At 45.3% G+C, this 20,571-nt stretch overlaps 3 protein-coding genes across 3 annotated transcripts in view; all 3 read left to right on the top strand.

The window, feature by feature from the left end:
* The window catches only part of LOC109516070 (protein unc-79 homolog), a 3,979-nt gene extending 3,148 nt beyond the window's left edge, over nucleotides 1-831 (top strand). Inside the window, exon 3 of the mRNA XM_019870264.1 lies at nucleotides 694-831. Within this exon, the coding sequence (XP_019725823.1) occupies nucleotides 694-770 (77 nt within the window). The 3' untranslated portion in view covers nucleotides 771-831. The remainder of the gene's footprint in view (nucleotides 1-693) is intronic.
* Nucleotides 1-20,128, top strand: part of unc79 (unc-79 homolog, NALCN channel complex subunit) — a 43,929-nt gene extending 23,801 nt beyond the window's left edge. The window contains exons 24-52 of the mRNA XM_019870265.1: nucleotides 1,940-2,121; nucleotides 2,308-2,509; nucleotides 2,608-2,790; nucleotides 3,888-3,960; nucleotides 4,901-4,910; nucleotides 8,079-8,411; nucleotides 8,526-8,708; nucleotides 9,185-9,347; nucleotides 10,179-10,328; nucleotides 10,415-11,647; nucleotides 11,799-11,900; nucleotides 12,115-12,231; nucleotides 12,336-12,438; nucleotides 13,214-13,354; nucleotides 13,489-13,527; nucleotides 13,639-13,751; nucleotides 13,858-13,943; nucleotides 14,334-14,507; nucleotides 14,810-14,878; nucleotides 14,957-15,067; nucleotides 17,461-17,565; nucleotides 17,655-17,732; nucleotides 17,813-17,902; nucleotides 17,992-18,167; nucleotides 18,483-18,666; nucleotides 18,747-18,950; nucleotides 19,063-19,140; nucleotides 19,804-19,845; nucleotides 19,924-20,128. Coding sequence (XP_019725824.1) covers nucleotides 1,940-2,121; nucleotides 2,308-2,509; nucleotides 2,608-2,790; nucleotides 3,888-3,960; nucleotides 4,901-4,910; nucleotides 8,079-8,411; nucleotides 8,526-8,708; nucleotides 9,185-9,347; nucleotides 10,179-10,328; nucleotides 10,415-11,647; nucleotides 11,799-11,900; nucleotides 12,115-12,231; nucleotides 12,336-12,438; nucleotides 13,214-13,354; nucleotides 13,489-13,527; nucleotides 13,639-13,751; nucleotides 13,858-13,943; nucleotides 14,334-14,507; nucleotides 14,810-14,878; nucleotides 14,957-15,067; nucleotides 17,461-17,565; nucleotides 17,655-17,732; nucleotides 17,813-17,902; nucleotides 17,992-18,167; nucleotides 18,483-18,666; nucleotides 18,747-18,950; nucleotides 19,063-19,140; nucleotides 19,804-19,845; nucleotides 19,924-20,112 — 4,913 coding nt within the window. The 3' untranslated portion in view covers nucleotides 20,113-20,128. The remainder of the gene's footprint in view (nucleotides 1-1,939; nucleotides 2,122-2,307; nucleotides 2,510-2,607; nucleotides 2,791-3,887; nucleotides 3,961-4,900; nucleotides 4,911-8,078; nucleotides 8,412-8,525; nucleotides 8,709-9,184; nucleotides 9,348-10,178; nucleotides 10,329-10,414; nucleotides 11,648-11,798; nucleotides 11,901-12,114; nucleotides 12,232-12,335; nucleotides 12,439-13,213; nucleotides 13,355-13,488; nucleotides 13,528-13,638; nucleotides 13,752-13,857; nucleotides 13,944-14,333; nucleotides 14,508-14,809; nucleotides 14,879-14,956; nucleotides 15,068-17,460; nucleotides 17,566-17,654; nucleotides 17,733-17,812; nucleotides 17,903-17,991; nucleotides 18,168-18,482; nucleotides 18,667-18,746; nucleotides 18,951-19,062; nucleotides 19,141-19,803; nucleotides 19,846-19,923) is intronic.
* LOC109516069 (protein unc-79 homolog) lies at nucleotides 4,930-6,674 on the top strand. The gene is made up of 3 exons (XM_019870263.1): nucleotides 4,930-5,158; nucleotides 5,257-5,439; nucleotides 6,537-6,674. The coding sequence occupies exons 1-3, from the start codon at nucleotides 4,951-4,953 to the stop codon at nucleotides 6,611-6,613; spliced, it is 468 nt and encodes a 155-aa protein (XP_019725822.1). The 5' UTR covers nucleotides 4,930-4,950; the 3' UTR covers nucleotides 6,614-6,674.
* Nucleotides 20,129-20,571: the final 443 nt, after the last annotated feature.

The raw sequence follows: 20,571 nt of genomic DNA on the forward strand, positions 1-20,571 counted from the left end.
AAGAACAACAACATAACCACATGACAAAAACCCACAAAAATATCAGCACCACAACAACAACAAAATGTAGCTTACGAAGCAAAGTCCAGGGTCTCCATTTTAGTCTTAATCCCGGCCTAAACATTTCTTACAACATCCCATCTTCTGTGTATTTTTTTTTCCCTCAAAGGTGAACTAAACCCAAGATGTCTTGGTGCACTCTGAATTTGTGAGACTGTGATGTTAGCAATCCAGCCCACCTAATTTGCTCAGAAAACATTACAGTTTATGAATATTCAGCAGTAACATTATCCGGCGCCAGCAGCCAAATAAAGAAAAATAAATAAATAAAAGCCACATACACGCACAGTGTGCTTGGTGAAGTAAAAAAAAAAAAAAATGGGACACCTTGCATTGAGGTCTGTGGGACTGAAAGATATACAACACAGTTTTATTTTTTTCTGTCTTGGGCTGAGTGTCAGGTGTGCGTCCGTTCTCACCGACGATCCGGACGGAATGTACCGACCTGAAGTATTGACGGCAGCTCACTCTTGCCGGAATGGGACTGGGTTGTTTTAAAACAAGTGCAGGGCTTCAACTAATCACAGAAACTGATCGTGGACTGATAATTTAGAAAACGTTTGCGTGCGCCCAGATGTGTGACACCTTCTCCTGTCGCACCACTAATCTGTGTTCTTCATATTTGGTTTGTAGCTCTCAGGCTTACCAGGCAAGAGCACTCTGCCCCAACACTTGGTGATATGATCGAGAAAGTCCTGCCAGGTAAGTAAAACCTCCAAATGTGAAACTACTTTACTCCTCCACTTAATATGTACAATACATTAAATAAAACGCTTACTCATCACTTTTCAGGAGAGCCCAGAATGGTATGTTTAATCAACCATGAATATTAATTAACATCTCACACTTTAGATCGGTCAGTAATTTGTGAAAACAACACCAATATTGTGGATTCACAAAGTGGATAGATTTGTGAAAAAAAAAGTATAAACACCGGTTATCATAATTGCCCTAACGTCCGAAAATTGTGATTTGTAAGTGTACGAGTGAACCATCTGAACAAGACCCCCTTTCCTTTTCTATGACGTACGTCCTACACCACTGCTAACCATCTCCTCCCTTGTTGTCATGGTTACAGTGCAGCTCCAATACCCGGCAAATAAGAATTGACGGCTTGATATGATGTTTTTTTTTTTTTTTTTAACCACCTTGTTATTGGCTGCAAGTTGACCTTGAGAGAATCAGGGATATGTCCTGGCTGCAAATTGACCTTGAGAGAATCAGTGATATGTCCTCTGATGGACTGGCAATCCAGGCTTGTGTTGATTTATTCGTCCATATTGCCGTGTAAACAAATTTATCTCTTAGCCAAGTGTTGTCAGCCTAGTGGGTTTAAGATATGCTTACATTTAAATTAATGTCAACATGAATGTGATATTTCAATCTTCCCAAAGCCCAACTAATCTTTTGTTGGAATAACCACTTGTGATTCAGCGAACACGTTTCCTCAAGTGTGACGTGACCGACAGGCTACGTCAATGTTATTATGCCAACACTGACATCCAGTGTTCATTCTGGAGTAGTGCAGCGGTGAAAGCAACTTCAACAAATGCGTGGCAAAACCTGCCGCTTGATTGGTTTTTATTTTCATGTGTATGGTTACGTAGAATTCAGTACATCTGCCACATAGTTGTGATGTGAAGGGTTCAAATCTCATCTTTCCTTGTGTGGAGTTCCTTCCTGTGCATGTGTACGGTTATGATTCTATATTGTACGGTAGCGTGAATGGTTTATCTGCTATAATGCGAACAAGTGCTGTAGAAAATGGATCACTACACGGTATATTCCAGCAAATTCAAGCGCATTATCGTGACAATCTTCATTATAAATATACTCCTCCTATGACGAAATTTTTTTCTTGTTCTTTCTATTCTCATAGTGGAGAAGGTTGCGGTGCTGTGCCGCTTCCTCGACATTGGCGCGGTGACTAAAAACCACCTGCTCAAGTACTCTTTGGCGCACGCCTTTTGTTGCTTCCTGGCTTCGGTGGAGGATGTCAACCCGGCTGTGGCCACCCGAGCGAGACTGCTGCTGGACACCATCAAGAGGCCAGCGTTGCAGGTCAACACCTCACACAGGCCTTCAGCTCACAGCAAAAGCCTTTCTTTATCCTGAAGACACAAAACTCGTTCTTTCTAGTGATGCATGCAGAAAAAAATGAATGGGCTGCATTACCAGGAATTCATTTCAGTTTTGTATTTGTGCAACATTTTGTGTTCCTGCACTTATTGGCGTTGTGCTATGCAGGGCTTGTGTCTCTGCCTGGATTTCCAGTTTGACACTGTCGTGAGGGATCGGCCCGTCATCCTCAGCAAACTACTTTTGCTTCATTTCCTGAAGAAAGACGTACCTGCTCTCAGCTGGGAGTTTTTCGTCAACCGCTTTGAAACATTATCACTGGAGGCTCAGTTGCACCTGGACTGTAATAAGGAGTTCCCTTTTCCTACAAGTATGATAACGCCAAAGTCCCACCCCTTCGTTTTACTTGCGACAGCCACATCACAGTCCATTTATATTCTAAATTCCTAACAACCTGTCTTTTGACAGCCATCACTGCCGTGCGAACCAATGTGGCGAACCTCAGCGATGCAGCAATGTGGAAAATACGACGGGCGCGCTTTGCCAGGAACCAGCAGAAGAGCGTACGCTCACTGCGTGACAGCGTGAAGGGCGGCCCGCCAGAGTCCAAGCGGGCATTCTCACTCCCCGAATCACTGAGCAACCGACAATGTGAGTAGTGTGGATTGGTCACTTAGTCCCCTCCGCTCAAATGTATCCTGCATGTGTTCTTTTAGTATTGAGCAAAGCGGTGATTGCTCCAGACATACCTTTTGAAATCACGGCCAAAAGGTTCCTAAATGCACTGGAGAAAATGTATTCTGGTCTGATCAAACCAAGGTTAATTTTGAATGTGATTGGTAATTTTTGAACACAGCCGCGTTCTCAATTATAAGAACTTGTGTACACGTTTGCACCCACATTTTTTCAGGGGTGTATTTTCATTTCCCCCCTCAAAACGATTGCTCACATTTTGATTGAGTGTTATGGGTTGTAGGTCGCAAATTTTTGCAGTGATTTAGATTGGTCTCATTTTTTTTTTTTAGTTACCAACATTAATACATACAACAAGAGACAAGAACAACAACATAACCACATGACAAAAACCCACAAAAATATCAGCACCACAACAACAACAAAATGTAGCTTACGAAGCAAAGTCCAGGGTCTCCATTTTAGTCTTAATCCCGGCCTAAACATTTCTTACAACATCCCATCTTCTGTGTATTTTTTTTTCCCTCAAAGGTGAACTAAACCCAAGATGTCTTGGTGCACTCTGAATTTGTGAGACTGTGATGTTAGCAATCCAGCCCACCTAATTTGCTCAGAAAACATTACAGTTTATGAATATTCAGCAGTAACATTATCCGGCGCCAGCAGCCAAATAAAGAAAAATAAATAAATAAAAGCCACATACACGCACAGTGTGCTTGGTGAAGTAAAAAAAAAAAAAAATGGGACACCTTGCATTGAGGTCTGTGGGACTGAAAGATATACAACACAGTTTTATTTTTTTCTGTCTTGGGCTGAGTGTCAGGTGTGCGTCCGTTCTCACCGACGATCCGGACGGAATGTACCGACCTGAAGTATTGACGGCAGCTCACTCTTGCCGGAATGGGACTGGGTTGTTTTAAAACAAGTGCAGGGCTTCAACTAATCACAGAAACTGATCGTGGACTGATAATTTAGAAAACGTTTGCGTGCGCCCAGATGTGTGACACCTTCTCCTGTCGCACCACTAATCTGTGTTCTTCATATTTGGTTTGTAGCTCTCAGGCTTACCAGGCAAGAGCACTCTGCCCCAACACTTGGTGATATGATCGAGAAAGTCCTGCCAGGTAAGTAAAACCTCCAAATGTGAAACTACTTTACTCCTCCACTTAATATGTACAATACATTAAATAAAACGCTTACTCATCACTTTTCAGGAGAGCCCAGAATGGTATGTTTAATCAACCATGAATATTAATTAACATCTCACACTTTAGATCGGTCAGTAATTTGTGAAAACAACACCAATATTGTGGATTCACAAAGTGGATAGATTTGTGAAAAAAAAACAAAAACAAATTGACCAAATTGTGACATAGGAGGAGGTGTCATCCCGACGCCAGCGATATGTATTCTACTCGCACAGACAAAATTGTTGGCACCCCTCCGTTAATGAAAGAAGGAACTCTAGACTATCAAGGTATTCTCGAGAGAAATGTGCCGCCCAGTGTTCGCAGGTCATTAGTCTTCCCACAGGGTAATGACCCGATACGTACAGCTAAAAACACCCAACAGCGGCAGCAAATCAATGGACTATTCTGAAATGACCTTCTAGGAGCTCCGATCTAAAACTTATTAGACATCCGTGAAAGGAGCTGATAAATGCCATCTGGAGAAAGCACCCTCCAAACCGGAGACAAATGGAGCAGTTTGCTCATGAAGAGTGGGCCAAAAATACCTGCTGAGCGATGCAGAAGTCTCATTGAAAGTTACGAAAATCACCTCAAAAGGTTGCGCAACAACAAATAAGTGAAGGGTCCGACCATTTTTGTCCAAGCCTGTGTCACGAGTTTGTTTTTTAAAATAATTCTGTTGAACCAAAATTCAAAACCAATATCTGATTCTCATTGGTTAATTTTATTTACATTTTTATTCATTATGTTTTTCAAGCTTGGGAACGAACTGAATGGCGATCGGATCCCACAAATATCCTGAAGACACAAAACTCGTTCTTTCTAGTGATGCATGCAGAAAAAAATGAATGGGCTGCATTACCAGGAATTCATTTCAGTTTTGTATTTGTGCAACATTTTGTGTTCCTGCACTTATTGGCGTTGTGCTATGCAGGGCTTGTGTCTCTGCCTGGATTTCCAGTTTGACACTGTCGTGAGGGATCGGCCCGTCATCCTCAGCAAACTACTTTTGCTTCATTTCCTGAAGAAAGACGTACCTGCTCTCAGCTGGGAGTTTTTCGTCAACCGCTTTGAAACATTATCACTGGAGGCTCAGTTGCACCTGGACTGTAATAAGGAGTTCCCTTTTCCTACAAGTATGATAACGCCAAAGTCCCACACCTTCGTTTTACTTGCGACAGCCACATCACAGTCCATTTATATTCTAAATTCCTAACAACCTGTCTTTTGACAGCCATCACTGCCGTGCGAACCAATGTGGCGAACCTCAGCGATGCAGCAATGTGGAAAATACGACGGGCGCGCTTTGCCAGGAACCAGCAGAAGAGCGTACGCTCACTGCGTGACAGCGTGAAGGGCGGCCCGCCAGAGTCCAAGCGGGCATTCTCACTCCCCGAATCACTGAGCAACCGACAATGTGAGTAGTGTGGATTGGTCACTTAGTCCCCTCCGCTCAAATGTATCCTGCATGTGTTCTTTTAGTATTGAGCAAAGCGGTGATTGCTCCAGACATACCTTTTGAAATCACGGCCAAAAGGTTCCTAAATGCACTGGAGAAAATGTATTCTGGTCTGATCAAACCAAGGTTAATTTTGAATGTGATTGGTAATTTTTGAACACAGCCGCGTTCTCAATTATAAGAACTTGTGTACACGTTTGCACCCACATTTTTTCAGGGGTGTATTTTCATTTCCCCCCTCAAAACGATTGCTCACATTTTGATTGAGTGTTATGGGTTGTAGGTCGCAAATTTTTGCAGTGATTTAGATTGGTCTCATTTTTTTTTTTTAGTTACCAACATTAATACATACAACAAGAGACAAGAACAACAACATAACCACATGACAAAAACCCACAAAAATATCAGCACCACAACAACAACAAAATGTAGCTTACGAAGCAAAGTCCAGGGTCTCCATTTTAGTCTTAATCCCGGCCTAAACATTTCTTACAACATCCCATCTTCTGTGTATTTTTTTTTCCCTCAAAGGTGAACTAAACCCAAGATGTCTTGGTGCACTCTGAATTTGTGAGACTGTGATGTTAGCAATCCAGCCCACCTAATTTGCTCAGAAAACATTACAGTTTATGAATATTCAGCAGTAACATTATCCGGCGCCAGCAGCCAAATAAAGAAAAATAAATAAATAAAAGCCACATACACGCACAGTGTGCTTGGTGAAGTAAAAAAAAAAAAAAATGGGACACCTTGCATTGAGGTCTGTGGGACTGAAAGATATACAACACAGTTTTATTTTTTTCTGTCTTGGGCTGAGTGTCAGGTGTGCGTCCGTTCTCACCGACGATCCGGACGGAATGTACCGACCTGAAGTATTGACGGCAGCTCACTCTTGCCGGAATGGGACTGGGTTGTTTTAAAACAAGTGCAGGGCTTCAACTAATCACAGAAACTGATCGTGGACTGATAATTTAGAAAACGTTTGCGTGCGCCCAGATGTGTGACACCTTCTCCTGTCGCACCACTAATCTGTGTTCTTCATATTTGGTTTGTAGCTCTCAGGCTTACCAGGCAAGAGCACTCTGCCCCAACACTTGGTGATATGATCGAGAAAGTCCTGCCAGGTAAGTAAAACCTCCAAATGTGAAACTACTTTACTCCTCCACTTAATATGTACAATACATTAAATAAAACGCTTACTCATCACTTTTCAGGAGAGCCCAGAATGGTATGTTTAATCAACCATGAATATTAATTAACATCTCACACTTTAGATCGGTCAGTAATTTGTGAAAACAACACCAATATTGTGGATTCACAAAGTGGATAGATTTGTGAAAAAAAAACAAAAACAAATTGACCAAATTGTGACATAGGAGGAGGTGTCATCCCGACGCCAGCGATATGTATTCTACTCGCACAGACAAAATTGTTGGCACCCCTCCGTTAATGAAAGAAGGAACTCTAGACTATCAAGGTATTCTCGAGAGAAATGTGCCGCCCAGTGTTCGCAGGTCATTAGTCTTCCCACAGGGTAATGACCCGATACGTACAGCTAAAAACACCCAACAGCGGCAGCAAATCAATGGACTATTCTGAAATGACCTTCTAGGAGCTCCGATCTAAAACTTATTAGACATCCGTGAAAGGAGCTGATAAATGCCATCTGGAGAAAGCACCCTCCAAACCGGAGACAAATGGAGCAGTTTGCTCATGAAGAGTGGGCCAAAAATACCTGCTGAGCGATGCAGAAGTCTCATTGAAAGTTACGAAAATCACCTCAAAAGGTTGCGCAACAACAAATAAGTGAAGGGTCCGACCATTTTTGTCCAAGCCTGTGTCACGAGTTTGTTTTTTAAAATAATTCTGTTGAACCAAAATTCAAAACCAATATCTGATTCTCATTGGTTAATTTTATTTACATTTTTATTCATTATGTTTTTCAAGCTTGGGAACGAACTGAATGGCGATCGGATCCCACAAACGTAGACACAAAACATTTATTGAATAACAAAAGTGCACCGAAAAAGTAGAAACAGAAATCACCAGTCAACAAGGACCAGGAAAAGCAATACATTAATAAAAAGCGCTTGCAAAAGGCAAGGAAATAGTTCATCCGAGAATACAGATGAAATAACTAGAGTCCACTTGCGCGAAACAAAAACAGGAGCAAGATCAAAAACAAAATAATATAAATACTTCCTACCAAGGAACTAGATGCAAAGAGTCAACGACGAGATCGAGAAAGCTCGAAAACAACACTTGAGCAAGAGCAGCAACAAGGTCAATAATCTGACAAGAGGCATGGGATCTTGGCAGTCCTTAAATACATGACTGAAACACGATGATCCAATTGGCAGCAGGAGTGCACCCTGGAAGAGAAGCCTTCCACCGCCACCTGCTGGAGAAACCCAAGAACAGGATCATGACAATGTTTTTCTTTCTTGCATTACTGTATTGTTTTTATTTCATGAACGGTAGGTTACCAACAATTTCGCGCATGTGTGTACTCCGCTCAGCTCAGATGGACGAGAGATGACAGTACACGAGCCTCCTGCCTCTTTTTATAACCCCGACCAATCCCCAATACCCGACAGCACATTTGTTCCAACACTCCAACTACCTCAGTCTCTCATGCAGGCCACACGCTGTCTCCTGAAGACGACAGCATCATCCGAGACCTGCTCCCAGAGGACGCTGGCATCGACCACCAGACTGTTCACCAGCTCATCATGGTACTCATGAAATTCATGGCCAAAGACAAGAGCAGTGCCGAGGCAGACATTGGCAGCGCCAAGGCCTTCAACACGGTGAAGCGTCACCTGTATGTGTTGCTGGGTTACGACCAGCAGGAGGGCTGCTTCATGATTGCGCCTCAGAAGATGCGCACCTCGACATGCTTCAATGCTTTCATTGCCGGTATTGCACAGGTGACTGACTTTTATGATAAATGATCACTTATTAATGTGTGTGTGCATGTGCTTTTTCATGAATAGAAAAGTGTGCGCCATGTAGGCTGAAGCGTCCATTGTCACTTCTTTCAGGTCATGGACTATAACATCGGTTTAGGGAAGCAGCTGCTCCCCCTGGTGGTCCAGGTCTTAAAGTACTGCACGTGTCCTCAGCTAAGACACTATTTCCAGCAGCCGCCCCGATGCTCACTTTGGGCCTTGAGGCCACACATCAGACAGATGTGGCTCAAAGCCCTGCTGGTCATTCTGTATAAGGTACACTTTCACCTTTTAGGATTTCTAGCCACTATATTTCACTGCAGCAGTCATCAGATTGCCGAGGAGGCAAAATGACTTACACGCAGTACTTAAGTGCTGGTCTTGATTGAATAAAAATTACCCTGGTAAAAGTAGACGACCTAAGAAATACAAGTTAAAAAAGTACAGATTCTGAAATGTTCTTAAGGACTCAAGTAAAACGTAAAAATCAATCTTTCTTTTCCATTATATACAATATTTTTTTAAAACTTTATTTTCACAACTCTTCCCTGTACCGTTTGTCTATATTAACTTGCATAGTCCCCTTACTGAAAAGAAAAAACAAATAAATCATTGTACACATACTATCGAAACAATGTGTTCACATTGTAACACTAACTTTGTGAACTGACAAACAAAAAAATAGCCTATGTTACTTCTTCCCATCACTGTTAGGTGGTGTAGGTGTCATCTAACTGAGTGTCATTTTTCAGTATCCTTACAGAGAAATGGATGGCAGCAAAGTTGTCCTCCATCTGATCTACATTACCATCAACACCCTGAACGCTCAGTATCACAGCTGCCGTCCCCACGCCACTGCCGGCCCCCTCTACAGTGACAACTCCAACATGAGCCGCTACAGTGAAAAGGAAAAAGGTGAAAATGTTTATCTTGAGCACGGACCTGAATAAGTACCATTGACTACAGGTCCGAAAATTTAAATGCAGACTTTTATACATTGCGGCCCGGTGCTCAAGTGGTTAGCGCGTCGACCTCACAGTGCAGAGGTTGTGGGTTCCATCCCGGCTGCCGCCTTCCTGTGTGGAGTTTGCATGTTCTCCCCGGTTCTGCGTGGGTTTTCTCCGGGTACTCGGGTTTCCTCTCTCGGTCCAAAAACATGCATGGCAGGCTCATTGAACACTCCAAATTGTCCCGAGGTGTGAGTGTGAGCGCGGATGTTTCTTTGTCTCTGTGTGCCCTGCGATTGGCTGGCAACCGGTTCAGGGTGTCCCCCACCTACCGCCGGAAGACAGCTTGGATAGGCTCCAGCACCCCCGCGACCCTTGTGAGGATAAAGCGGATCAGAAAATGGATGGACGGACGGATGGACTTATCCATTATTTTTGATGGAATCATAAAGATTAAGGCACAAGCATTTGTCACTTGCAAAATCAATGATGGAATGGCTCCCCTTCTGGAACCTTCAAAATATTCCGAACATATGAAGTATATGTATGTATGTATGTATGTATGTATGTATGTATGTATGTATGTGAATGCGAGAGGGCTGGTGCAATCGAGATAGAGGTAAAAGTTGAGGTTAACCCTTCCAGGGACAGCGGTTACTACAGTGGACAGTTTTTCATGTCATCAGGTTACAGGTGATTAAGAATAGAGCTTCCTAAAAGTTTTGTTGGCAATTTTCAGCACTATGGACAAGTCGGCTCGTGATTGCTCTTCATTCGACATTTCTTTCCTGTATTTCAGAAGAAGATAGTGTGTTTGATGAGTCAGATGTTCATGACACACCCACCGGAGCCGCTAACAAGGAGTCACAAACCTTCTTTGCTCGCCTGAAGAGAATTGGTGGGAGCAAGTCTGTGAAATACCAACCAGTTGAGCTGAACGCAAAGAAAAGTAAGAGTGGGAAACATTTCCGCTCCCTGATGACATCCAGAATTTTGTTTCCCGGATGTCTCATCAGTGCTCTTTACCCACGTCAGGCGAAATTGAGCTGTCCGAGTATCGGGAAGCCAGTGCACTTCAGGACAGCATCCTGCACTGCGTGAGGGAGGAGAGCACCAGGAAGAAGCGTCTGCAGGCCATGAACAAGCAGAAGTCTCTGGACATCTCCAATACTGACTCGATCCTCTTCAACCTCGATGAACATCGACGCAAATCCTGCATCGACCGCTGCGATTTACAGGCACCCCCTGTTGTCCTGCCTCCGTCGACTGCCGCCCACACCAGGCGTCATGGCAAAGGATCGTCCGATGGCTCTTGGGTTCGAGTGGAGGGCAACGACGCAGTGGACAGGCGGGGCTCTCGAGGCGGGCAGTCCGACATCTCCAAACCCGTCATCCCCGAGGTGCGCCTCAGCTGCATGGAGACCTTTGAGGACAAGCGGGATCACGGCTCTGCTGGGGGGTCAGCTGCAGGAAAGGAGGACCAAGACCTCATTGACCTCTCCTCCGACTGCACCTCCATACCGGAGAAACACTCCCTGCTCTCCATGTCCGACAGCGACTCCTTAGTGTTTGAACCCTTGCCTCCACTCAGGATTGTTGAGAGTGACGAGGACTTTGACCTCAACACCATAACAGGATCAAAGTTCAATGGAAGTCCAAAAGTTCTGGCTTCTCCCGCGAGTAGTAACACATTGCGGCTGTCCCCTGTGGTGCAGGTCAGTGTGGAGGACTGCTCCGGTGACAAGAAGATCACAGAACGTCTGACCGGAGAAGTGCTTTTGGAAAAGAAACTGACTCCTTCAAGTTCTTTGGAACTACCTGAGCGAATGGGGAACATCTGCCACGAGAGCCCCATCATGACCCTGAAGCAGAAGAGGGACCTGCTGAGGAAGACGCCCCATGTGCCAGACACCTCGGTGGACGAGGCATTCGGCGCACTCGAGGAGGCCAAGGGCTCGAGCCCCTCCGGCAGGACCATCTTCTTGGGCATCCCGGAAGATCAAACAGAACCTCTGTCTTCACCGGAGAGAAGCAACGACGAGGAAGAGTACGGCGACGACGAGGACGATGACGACATGGGCGATGAAGCAGACAGCGAACTCAAACCGCACGACGGCGACGACAATGACGAGGCCGAGTTTAAAATTCAGATCGTTCCTCGACAGCGGAAGCAGAGGAAGATCGCTGTGAGCGCCATCCAGAGGGAGTACCTGGACATCTCGTTCAACACGTTTGATAAGCTTGGCAACGAGCAGGCCACGGACACAGGTGAGTGAGAACTATCCAAAGCCCGCTTTAGTTTTGTGTGAGACAATGGTAGTGCGGTTAGCATGCTTTTCGCCAATGAAGCTAATGACGCTAAGTGGTATAGATGCTTTGATGGATGATTGATTAGCTGAGAGTTTGTGTCACCATACAGATAACCAAGCACTGTCTACCTTGGAAAAGCCGCGAGAATCTTCCTCAGCGCCAACACTTGAAGCCGCAATGCCCGAAACGAGCCACCGCTCGTCAGTATCGGGTAGGATTCTTAAAACATGCCTTACCTTTATTTAGTAACTAAAGTAGCTCTGCAGTAATAAGCACCGTTGATACACGGTGGCTAAACGGTGTGATGTCACAGTTAGGTGAATTCACCCATCTGTTTTGTCATCCTTGAAACATCCATTTTCCAATGCACGGATACTTTAACAGCGATGCGAACCTGAGTGTGTTTGTTTTTGTGTGACCTTCAGCTCAGTACCGTCAGGTGAAGCGAGGTTCTCTGGGCGCACTGACCATGAGCCAACTGATGAAGAGGCAGCTGGAGCATCAGTCCAGTGCGCCGCACAACATCAGCACCTGGGACACAGGTCATTCATTCATTCTTTTTTTTTTTTTTTTTTTTTTTTTTTTTTTGCATTACCCCAAGAACTTCATTTTTTTTCTCTAAAGAACGTATTTTCTTGTACTGTAGGTCCAACAAAGACCAGTTTGCTCTCTGCACCGAGCACAGTGAGCATGTTTGTCCCCGCACCTGAAGAATTCATTGATGAGCAGCCGACCTTAATGTCTGACAGGTGAATGAATTCATTTTCAGCTTCCCGTGCTTTACAGCAGACAAATGCCGGCAAAAATAACGGTGAAGACATACCCCATTGAATTTTATTTTGAAAATCAAATAATTTTACTGGGTGGTCCGGTAGTTAGCACGTCGACCTCACAGTGCGGAGGTACTGGGTTCCATTCCAGCCCCGGCCTCCCTGTGTGGAGTTTGCATGTTCTCCACGGGCCCGCGTGGGTTTTCTCCGGGTACTCTGGTTTCCTTCCACATTCCAAAAACATGCATGGCAGGCTGATTGAGCACTCCAAATTGTCCCTAGGTGTGAGTATGAGCGCGGATGGTTGGTTGTCTCTGTGTGCCCTGCGATTGGCTGGCAACCGGTTCAGGGTGTCCCCCGCCTACTGCCCGAAGACAGCTGGGATAGGCTCCAGCACCCCCCGCGACCCTTGTGAGGATAAGCGGATCGGGAAATGAATGAATGAAGGAATAATTTTACTGCTATGAGATGTTCAAATATCGGAAGTTGTTATCATTCAAACGATAATAATCGTTTCTATTTTGCAAGAAAGGAAAGGGATCTGTTCGCTGAAGTGCCAGGATGAGGCAGCCATTTTGCATTCACATGATAGCAGGCAGCAAAATAAATGATGTTATTTCTGAGATATGTCGGAATTTGTGAAAGTTAGAATCATGAATAATGTTTTGAAAAAAAAAATCATCATAATTATCATTATTAGTGCATGGAAAGGATTATGGAGGTAGAATCAGACACTTTCTATGTGACACTTTAGGTGTCGGGACTGTGCGGCTGTGTTGGAAGAATACGACGAAGAGACTCTGGGACTAGCGGTGGTGGTGCTTTCCATGTTCATCCACCTTAGCCCTGATCTGGCTGCTCCTATGCTCTTGGACATCATGCAGTCTGTGGGCAGGTAGAGCAGCCCACCCCCACCCCTCCCTGCAACCTACATCCACACGGGCACTTAGATGACGTTTCATAACTAACCGTCAGGACGCATGCATGATTCATTCCTGGAGCCTAATCCACTGCTTTGACTTCTTTCAGGCTGGCTTCCAGTGCTAATTTTTCTGGACAAGCTGAGAGGTTTGACATGAAGCTGTCACACTGCCGTTCAGAGATATCCACGTTTTTTTCTAGATGAAGAGTTGTAATAATTCACGTGGCCAACATTGTACTTCTCCTTGTGCTTTGCAGCATGTTGATCCCAGGGAATGTCGCAGGTGTCGCTAAGCAGTTCCTCCGGTGCATGTTCCACCAGCTGGCCCCAAATGGCATCTTCCCACAACTCTTCCAAAGCAACATTAAGGGTCAAGTCCTCACACTTCCAATTCAATCGAAACCTTAAAGGAACCCCCCCCCCCCAAAAAAAAAAACAAAAAACTAAAAGGTCCGTTTGTCGCTTTTTCTCTGCAGACGGAAGTTTTCTTCGAACGCTCGCCTCATCGCTGATAGATTTTAATGAGCTGAGTTCTGTTGCTGCGCTCAATATGCTACTGGAGGTGAGCGTTCTCCTCATTCGTCTTCTCGCCACCAGGAGGAGCTCTTGTCAAAGTATTGGACGCCCCTTTTGGTTCCATTGAGGCGGCAGAAGCCCCTTTGAAACAACATTTCTTCGGTGTTCAAAGAGAACGTGCCTCATTACCCTTCACAACTGCACCAGTTGATTGCGATTTGCTGGGCTAAATAAATGACACAAATAAAAGCCCAGTGAGGCGTGTGACCTGTGTGACCATCGATCTGTGCTTCGGCGTCCTAAATCCGCTGCCGCAGTCGTGAGCGTTGTGATTGATCAGAAGTGAATGATCAGTTAAATGGAAATCTCCACCGCTTATAGAATGCCATTATATAACACAGTTGTGCTTTTCTGCCTCCGTGCCCTCCCCCTGCAGGGGTTGAACAACAAAAAGAGTCTGCCAGCAGGAGGCACTATGCTGCACTGCCTGGACAACATTGCTACCTTCATGGAGGCCCTCCCCATGGACTCCCCGAGCAACCTGTGGACCACCATCTGCAACCAATTCCAGACCTTCCTCACTAAACTGCCCTCTGTGCTTCCTCTGAAGGTAGCCATCGACGCCAGCGCTCACTTAGCCTGCGCCTGATATGCTTTGATGTGATTATGGCTCGGGAGAAAGCATGGAGCAGTGCCCTTGTCAGGTTCAATAGGACTGAGTCTCAAGATTGTAATTGATGTGACTCTGCCGCTTTTGACCTTGGAGGTCAAATTAAAGTGTCACTCATCATTTTATCCCCACATGAATTCGATCCAGTGTTATGATTGGACGTCGTGGCGAAATAGCCGCACGAACTTTTGTACTTTGAAAAGTCTTCTTCTTCAAACTTTTTCAATCTGTCTGTGCCTCAGTGCCCCATGGATTCCAGTTTGAGGATTATAATTTGCCTTCTGAAAATTCCAGCGACAAATGCAACTCGGGTAAGCCCAGAGAAGATTTGGGGGAAGCTAATTTATACAAATCCTGGCCTTTAACATCTAACCTCCTGTGTCCCACAGAGCCTTCTGGAGCCTTTCTCCAAGCTGCTGAGCTTTGTCATCCAGTACGGCATCTTCAGCCTTTCCTACTTAGTGGAGCTTTGTGGACTCTGCTACAAAGCATTCAACAAGGTACGTCACTCTTGGTTGTATTCACAGCTTACATTTCGAAGCAAACCACTTTGGGACTTTACGCCCTCTTCTGTTCTTTATTTCCCTGAAAGAATCAGCTTCTTATCTTCTATCTTATTAATATTGGCCCAATCAGAGTCATTTGTATCAGTGACTCTTGAAGCACAGCAAAACAACTGACGCCATGTTTGGGTTTCTGTTGCTTTTCTGCAACTGGATAGGATCACTTATTTGCGATGATTGATTTCTTCTGTTCGTACTCATTTCTCCAAAAGGGCGCTGGAAGAAACAGTCCAATAATCCCCCATTATTTATTTCTGATGACACAATGCAAGGACTATTTTTGCCGCAACCTTGTTTAAACCTTTTAAACAAATTAGCACTGCTAAAAATGTTGAGTTGTGTTGTTTCGCAGTCCTTTTGGTCATCATTCTTTTGCTGCTGCGCTACTTCCCTGACTCCCCAGACAGCCAGAAATGTGGCCGTGCATCCCACATGATTAAGTAGGCAATCAGCCAGTATTGATTAACATAATGAGTTGGTTTGCTGTAGGGGCCGTGGGTCTGTGGCGGCTTTTTGAGTTGCAGTCTCAGACGGAGGTGCAGCCACAGCATTTGGCCCCGGAGGATCCTCAGTCGTCTGCCGCTGTCAACGGGGCATGTTTTATGTCTCCTGCAGTATTGATTCTCCACCCTCGCTTCAATTCCTCACCGTACAATATCCGCTTTTCAAAACCCAAAGTCACTATCAACAATTACTCTTGGAACTTGTTCCTGTGCAATTTTTCTTTTTTAAGTGATTTCTGGGAAGGGTTCTCAACCCATCTTGCCTGTCTTTGCAGATCAGGTTTTATCCCTTTCGGGGACAGCGGTTACTAACAGTGGACAGCTTATCATGTTATCGGGTCCCGGTTGTATGAAAGGGTTAAAGTTATAAATTGAGCTTTTTTTGTGTGTGTGTGTGGGGGGGGCTGACGGGTGCCAGGGCATGCATCAGTGGATGGTGCTGCAAGTGAGCCTAGCGGGTTTCTATTTACTGAAGGTGACATGCTTCTTTAAATTTTCATTCACAGAGTTCAAGTGTGGCTGCGCAGAAGCCACACATGCACTGGAGATAGTTAACACAGTAGGTGTATTAAAATAGTAACCCTGATAGGCTCATAAGAGGAATTATGAATTTTTGCTTTGTCTGTTATGGAAGAAAGATCAAAAGGGTTGCTTCTGTTGGCCGACCTTTTGCTTTGCATTCAGTCTACAGCGTACCCACACTTTCGAGCATTTGTGCTCGAAATCTATCAGCTTCTCTTGTGCCCCACAGATTTTCTGTTGCATTAAGTCTGGATTCCATACTAAAATGTTTAATTTCGTCTGGTGAGGCCCGTCTTTTACTTTTGGGTGTGTTGCTTGTTCTCTTTGTCATGCTGAATAAATGATGCAGACGAGAGTTTAGAGCGAAAAAAAAAAATGGACAAACCGTTGGGTAAACTGAAGAGGGCCGTGCAAGAGAAGTTCCCTCACAGTCGGACACAGTCTGACATTTGGACAGAGGTCAAAAAGCAAAAAGTGCTTCATCGCCGTATGCAACATGCTGATGTATAGTTTATTTATTTATTTATATCAATCCATGCCTTTTCAACAGCGCTTGTCCTCATTCGGGTGAGTTGGAACCTACTCTAGCAAGAGATGGGGTCCACTCTGAACTGGTTGCCAGCCAATTGCAGGACACATACGGACAAATAAAACTTCACGCTCACATTATGGACAATTTTGAGTCATCAGTGAACCTAATGTGTGTTTTTGGGAATGTGGGTGAAAGTTGTCGGGGGAAAACCACAATCTCAACCTGCTGCTTATTTTTTCACGGCGTTTGAAATTTGTCTTAGGGTCTCCATTTTTTTTTTTTTTTTTTTTTTACACGTGACTACTTGGGCATGTCCCCTTCAAAGTGAGGCACGCCTGGACTGGCTTTGCATTCCTTGGGCGCATGCGGACCAACATAAGCAAACATGATGGCACAGAGAAAGGGAGGCAAAAGTGGGAAGCCAGGAGATGACAGTGTGGTTTGTAAACAGGCAGCTGGGCTTTGTGTGGAAGGGATGAACAAAGAGAGCAGTCTGTCCTCGGGGAGGGAGAAGGCAGCCTGACAGCCTCATCTGAGCTGCCTGGGACTCAGGGAGGAGAGATCTGGACTGGCCTAAATCTACTCCTCAGCCTCACTATTGTCTGTCTATTCTCCGGCTCCCTCCCACCCTCTCGCCGCCTGTCCTTCCTCCTCTATTCAGCCTCGTGAGTTTATGCTCTCCTCGCAGCATGAGTAAGGGAGAGCGATAATAGAAAAAGGCAGTCTTGCTGCATCGGTACATTCACTCCCTTCTCTTATCTCCTCACATCCAGGAGCGAGATAAGTTCTACATGTCGCGCATTGTGGTGCTGGAGCTGCTTCAAGCTCTCAAGTTCAAATCCCCGCTGCCTGACACAAACTTGTTACTGCTGGTCCAGGTAAAAAAAAAAGCGCAGCAAAAATAAGATCACCACGCCGACATGCATGTTCAAAATCTCAATGCGCTGCGTGTGATATTTTTTGCCAGTTTATTTGTGCGGATATCGGCACACGACTGGCGGAATCCACCATCATCCAAAAGCACATGATCGCTACATTGCCCGGGGTAAGATTTGACTAAGAACCTTATTAGAATCAGCAGCTGGAGTCAAAGGCAGCCTAAAAATAAAATCTGTGCCTTAACAGTGCACTACAGCCGCAATGGAATGCATGAGACAATACATAAGTGAGCTCCTGGATTTCATTGCCGACATGCACACGCTAACCAAACTCAAGGTGAGTCTTCGTTTGCATCGCAAGAGCACTTTAGTCCACTCTTATTGGCAGAGTTTATACTGTTGCCCGCTTTCAATGTTGTCATCCAGAGTCACATGAAGGCTTGCTGCCAGCCGCTGCACGAGGACACTTTTGGAGGAAACCTTAAAGTGGGCTTGGCTCAAGTGGCCGCCATGGAGATCAGCAAAGGCAATCACCGTGACAACAAAGCCGTGGTCCGTTATCTTCCCTGGCTTTACCATCCTCCCTCCACCATGCAGCAAGGGTGAGACTCACAAGGGACATGCTGTGCTCGCCATTTAAGGGCATTTGCGGGCCAATTTTTGTGTGAGGCAGATGCGCCAACCACTTAGCACACTTCGCTACTCACAATTAAGCATTGATTGATGCCAAGGAAACAATTTGAGGTGAGTTGAGGAGTTCCATTTAGACAAAAGCAGTCCTTTGATGGCAACTTCTGGCATTCATACGCAGTTACGAGCCCTTTTAGGCGACGCGTCAGTGACTCGCTTTGTTTGGGCGGGGGGGAAAAAAATAGCATTTAGTGAATGCTGACATGAATGTCATTGTTCCTGTGCAGTCCAAAGGAATTCATCGAATGCGTCTCCCACGTGCGTCAGCTGTCTTGGCTCCTCCTTGGCTCGCTCACACATTGCACCCTGCATCAGGGCTCCACTTCCTGTATGCCCATCCCTTTGGATGCCGGCTCCCACATCGCGGACCATCTTATTGTCATCCTGATCGGCTTTCCCGAGCAGTCGAAGGTACGTCTGGAATCACTGCAGCCGTTCAAATGACGACGCCCCGCTTTTATTCACGAGATGCTTTTTCACTGCCTACGCAGACGTCCGTGCTGCACATGTGCTCTTTGTTCCACGCCTTCATGTTTGCCCAGCTGTGGACCATCTACTGCGAGCAGGCCGCCGCCGCTCCCACTTTGCAGAACCAGAACCAGACAGAGTTCTCTTCCGGCGCCATTCTCACAGGCCTGGAGTTCTGGAGTCGTGTGACACCCAGCATTCTGCAGCTCATGGCGCACAATAAGGTGGTGAGTGCTCGGCCTCCCCCTTTCACTGGCCCATCAAGTGCAAAATTTGCGAAAGTGTGAAAATATGACATATGAAGAGTCGATGGTGAACTTTGCTTCATTGTTTTTTCAGATGGTCGAGATGGTGTGCCTTCATGTTATTAGCCTGATGGAAGCGCTGCAGGAGTGCAACTCAACCATCTTTGTCAAGGTTTGCAAGAAATGTTGCCACTTTGACGTTGGATAAAATAGACAGAATACAGATGCCATGTTACGTTTGGGTGTCAACTAAAAAATAACTTGAATAAAATACATGCGGTGAGATACGGTTCAATTTTAAAGGGTATTTTGTGAGGGTGTAATTCAATGAGTTTCTTGTTGTCATTTGTCATGTGACGGAACTTGTCAGTACAGTCAACATGGCATTTCCTTCAAAGAGAACTCTGCAATTAAAGGCGATTTGATCCGTATCTCGATATGTATTTTAAAGTGGAACGATTGGAATCGGTTCAGTTTGATGCAATCATATCTTTTAAATCAAAACCTGAAATCATCTTCACATGACTCCTACTACACTGGGGCAGAAGCTATCCAGTATGTCAGGCTGGTTGAGTGGTATTTGTGTCATAGTATCGGTGCATTTAGTATAAGTACAGTACAGATTCAAGGTAACAGCGGCATCGATACTGGTTTGAGTATTAATGAACCCGTAGGTAAAACTTTTTTTTTTTTAAATGAGTATTGTGGATTTGGTCTGCGACGTAAACGGGGGCTGACTGTATCCTGCTAATATACAAACAAAGCGGAGCAAATAGATGACCCCCGTGAGCAACAAGCGACAACATCATTTCTCACTCTTTATTCTTTCCCTCAGCTTATTCCAATGTGGCTACCCATGATACAGTCCAACCTCAAGGTAAACCCTGCAAATGCCACGTAAATATAAAAGAATCCAAGCAAATTGTTAACCGCCCTCCCTTCCGCCCCGCATCAGCACCTGTCGGCAGGTCTGCAGCTGCGTCTCCAGGCCATCCAGAACCGCGTGAACCACCAGTGTCTGCAAGGTCAGACGCCGGGAGCGCCGCCCTTTGCGCTGCGCAAGTGGCTGCAGTGCACTCAGTTCAAGATGGCTCAGGTGGAGATCCAATCATCTGAGGCCGCCTCGCAGTTCTATCCCATGTAACCGACTTTCTGCAACCTGGGTTGAACCGCCTTTAGTACAATATGTACAGTAGATCTGTGCTATACTGTTAACGGCTCACTTGCAGAAGATTTCTATTTAGCTGTGTTGTGCTCTAAATGCAAATGTGTTTTCGACTGGACAATAAAAAGTTTTTTTTTTTTTTTAATATAAGACACCTTGTCATTTCCTATATTCAAATGTGACATTTACTTCCCTCTCACGTCTCCGTTCATATTCCAAATGTCCATTTTACCATAATGCGAATGGCAGCACGATTAAATCAGCCCGCCTTGTTTACGGTTGCGGACCAGAGACTGGACCTCTCCGGGAAAATGACATGACACCCATTTAGCCAGCTCGCCGTCTCCGATTCTTGTCAGAGCGTCCGTCACGCCGCCTCTCGCCATCACGACTCGGATCCATCAGGGGGCCGCGTGAGTTGCGGGAGCAGCTTCCTAA

This window comes from Hippocampus comes, unplaced genomic scaffold (genome assembly GCF_001891065.2).
Source record: "Hippocampus comes isolate QL1 unplaced genomic scaffold, H_comes_QL1_v1.1 scaffold43, whole genome shotgun sequence".
Taxonomy (NCBI): Eukaryota; Metazoa; Chordata; class Actinopteri; order Syngnathiformes; family Syngnathidae; genus Hippocampus; species Hippocampus comes.

Bases quoted from the DNA above. Each gene is read 5' to 3' on its own strand.
- LOC109516069 (XM_019870263.1), top strand. From the start codon at position 4,951: ATGCAGGGCTTGTGTCTCTGCCTGGATTTCCAGTTTGACACTGTCGTG. The intron at 5,159-5,256 runs GTATGATAACGC...GTCTTTTGACAG, and splicing joins GGAGTTCCCTTTTCCTACAA to CCATCACTGCCGTGCGAACC. The intron at 5,440-6,536 runs GTGAGTAGTGTG...TTTGGTTTGTAG, and splicing joins ATCACTGAGCAACCGACAAT to CTCTCAGGCTTACCAGGCAA.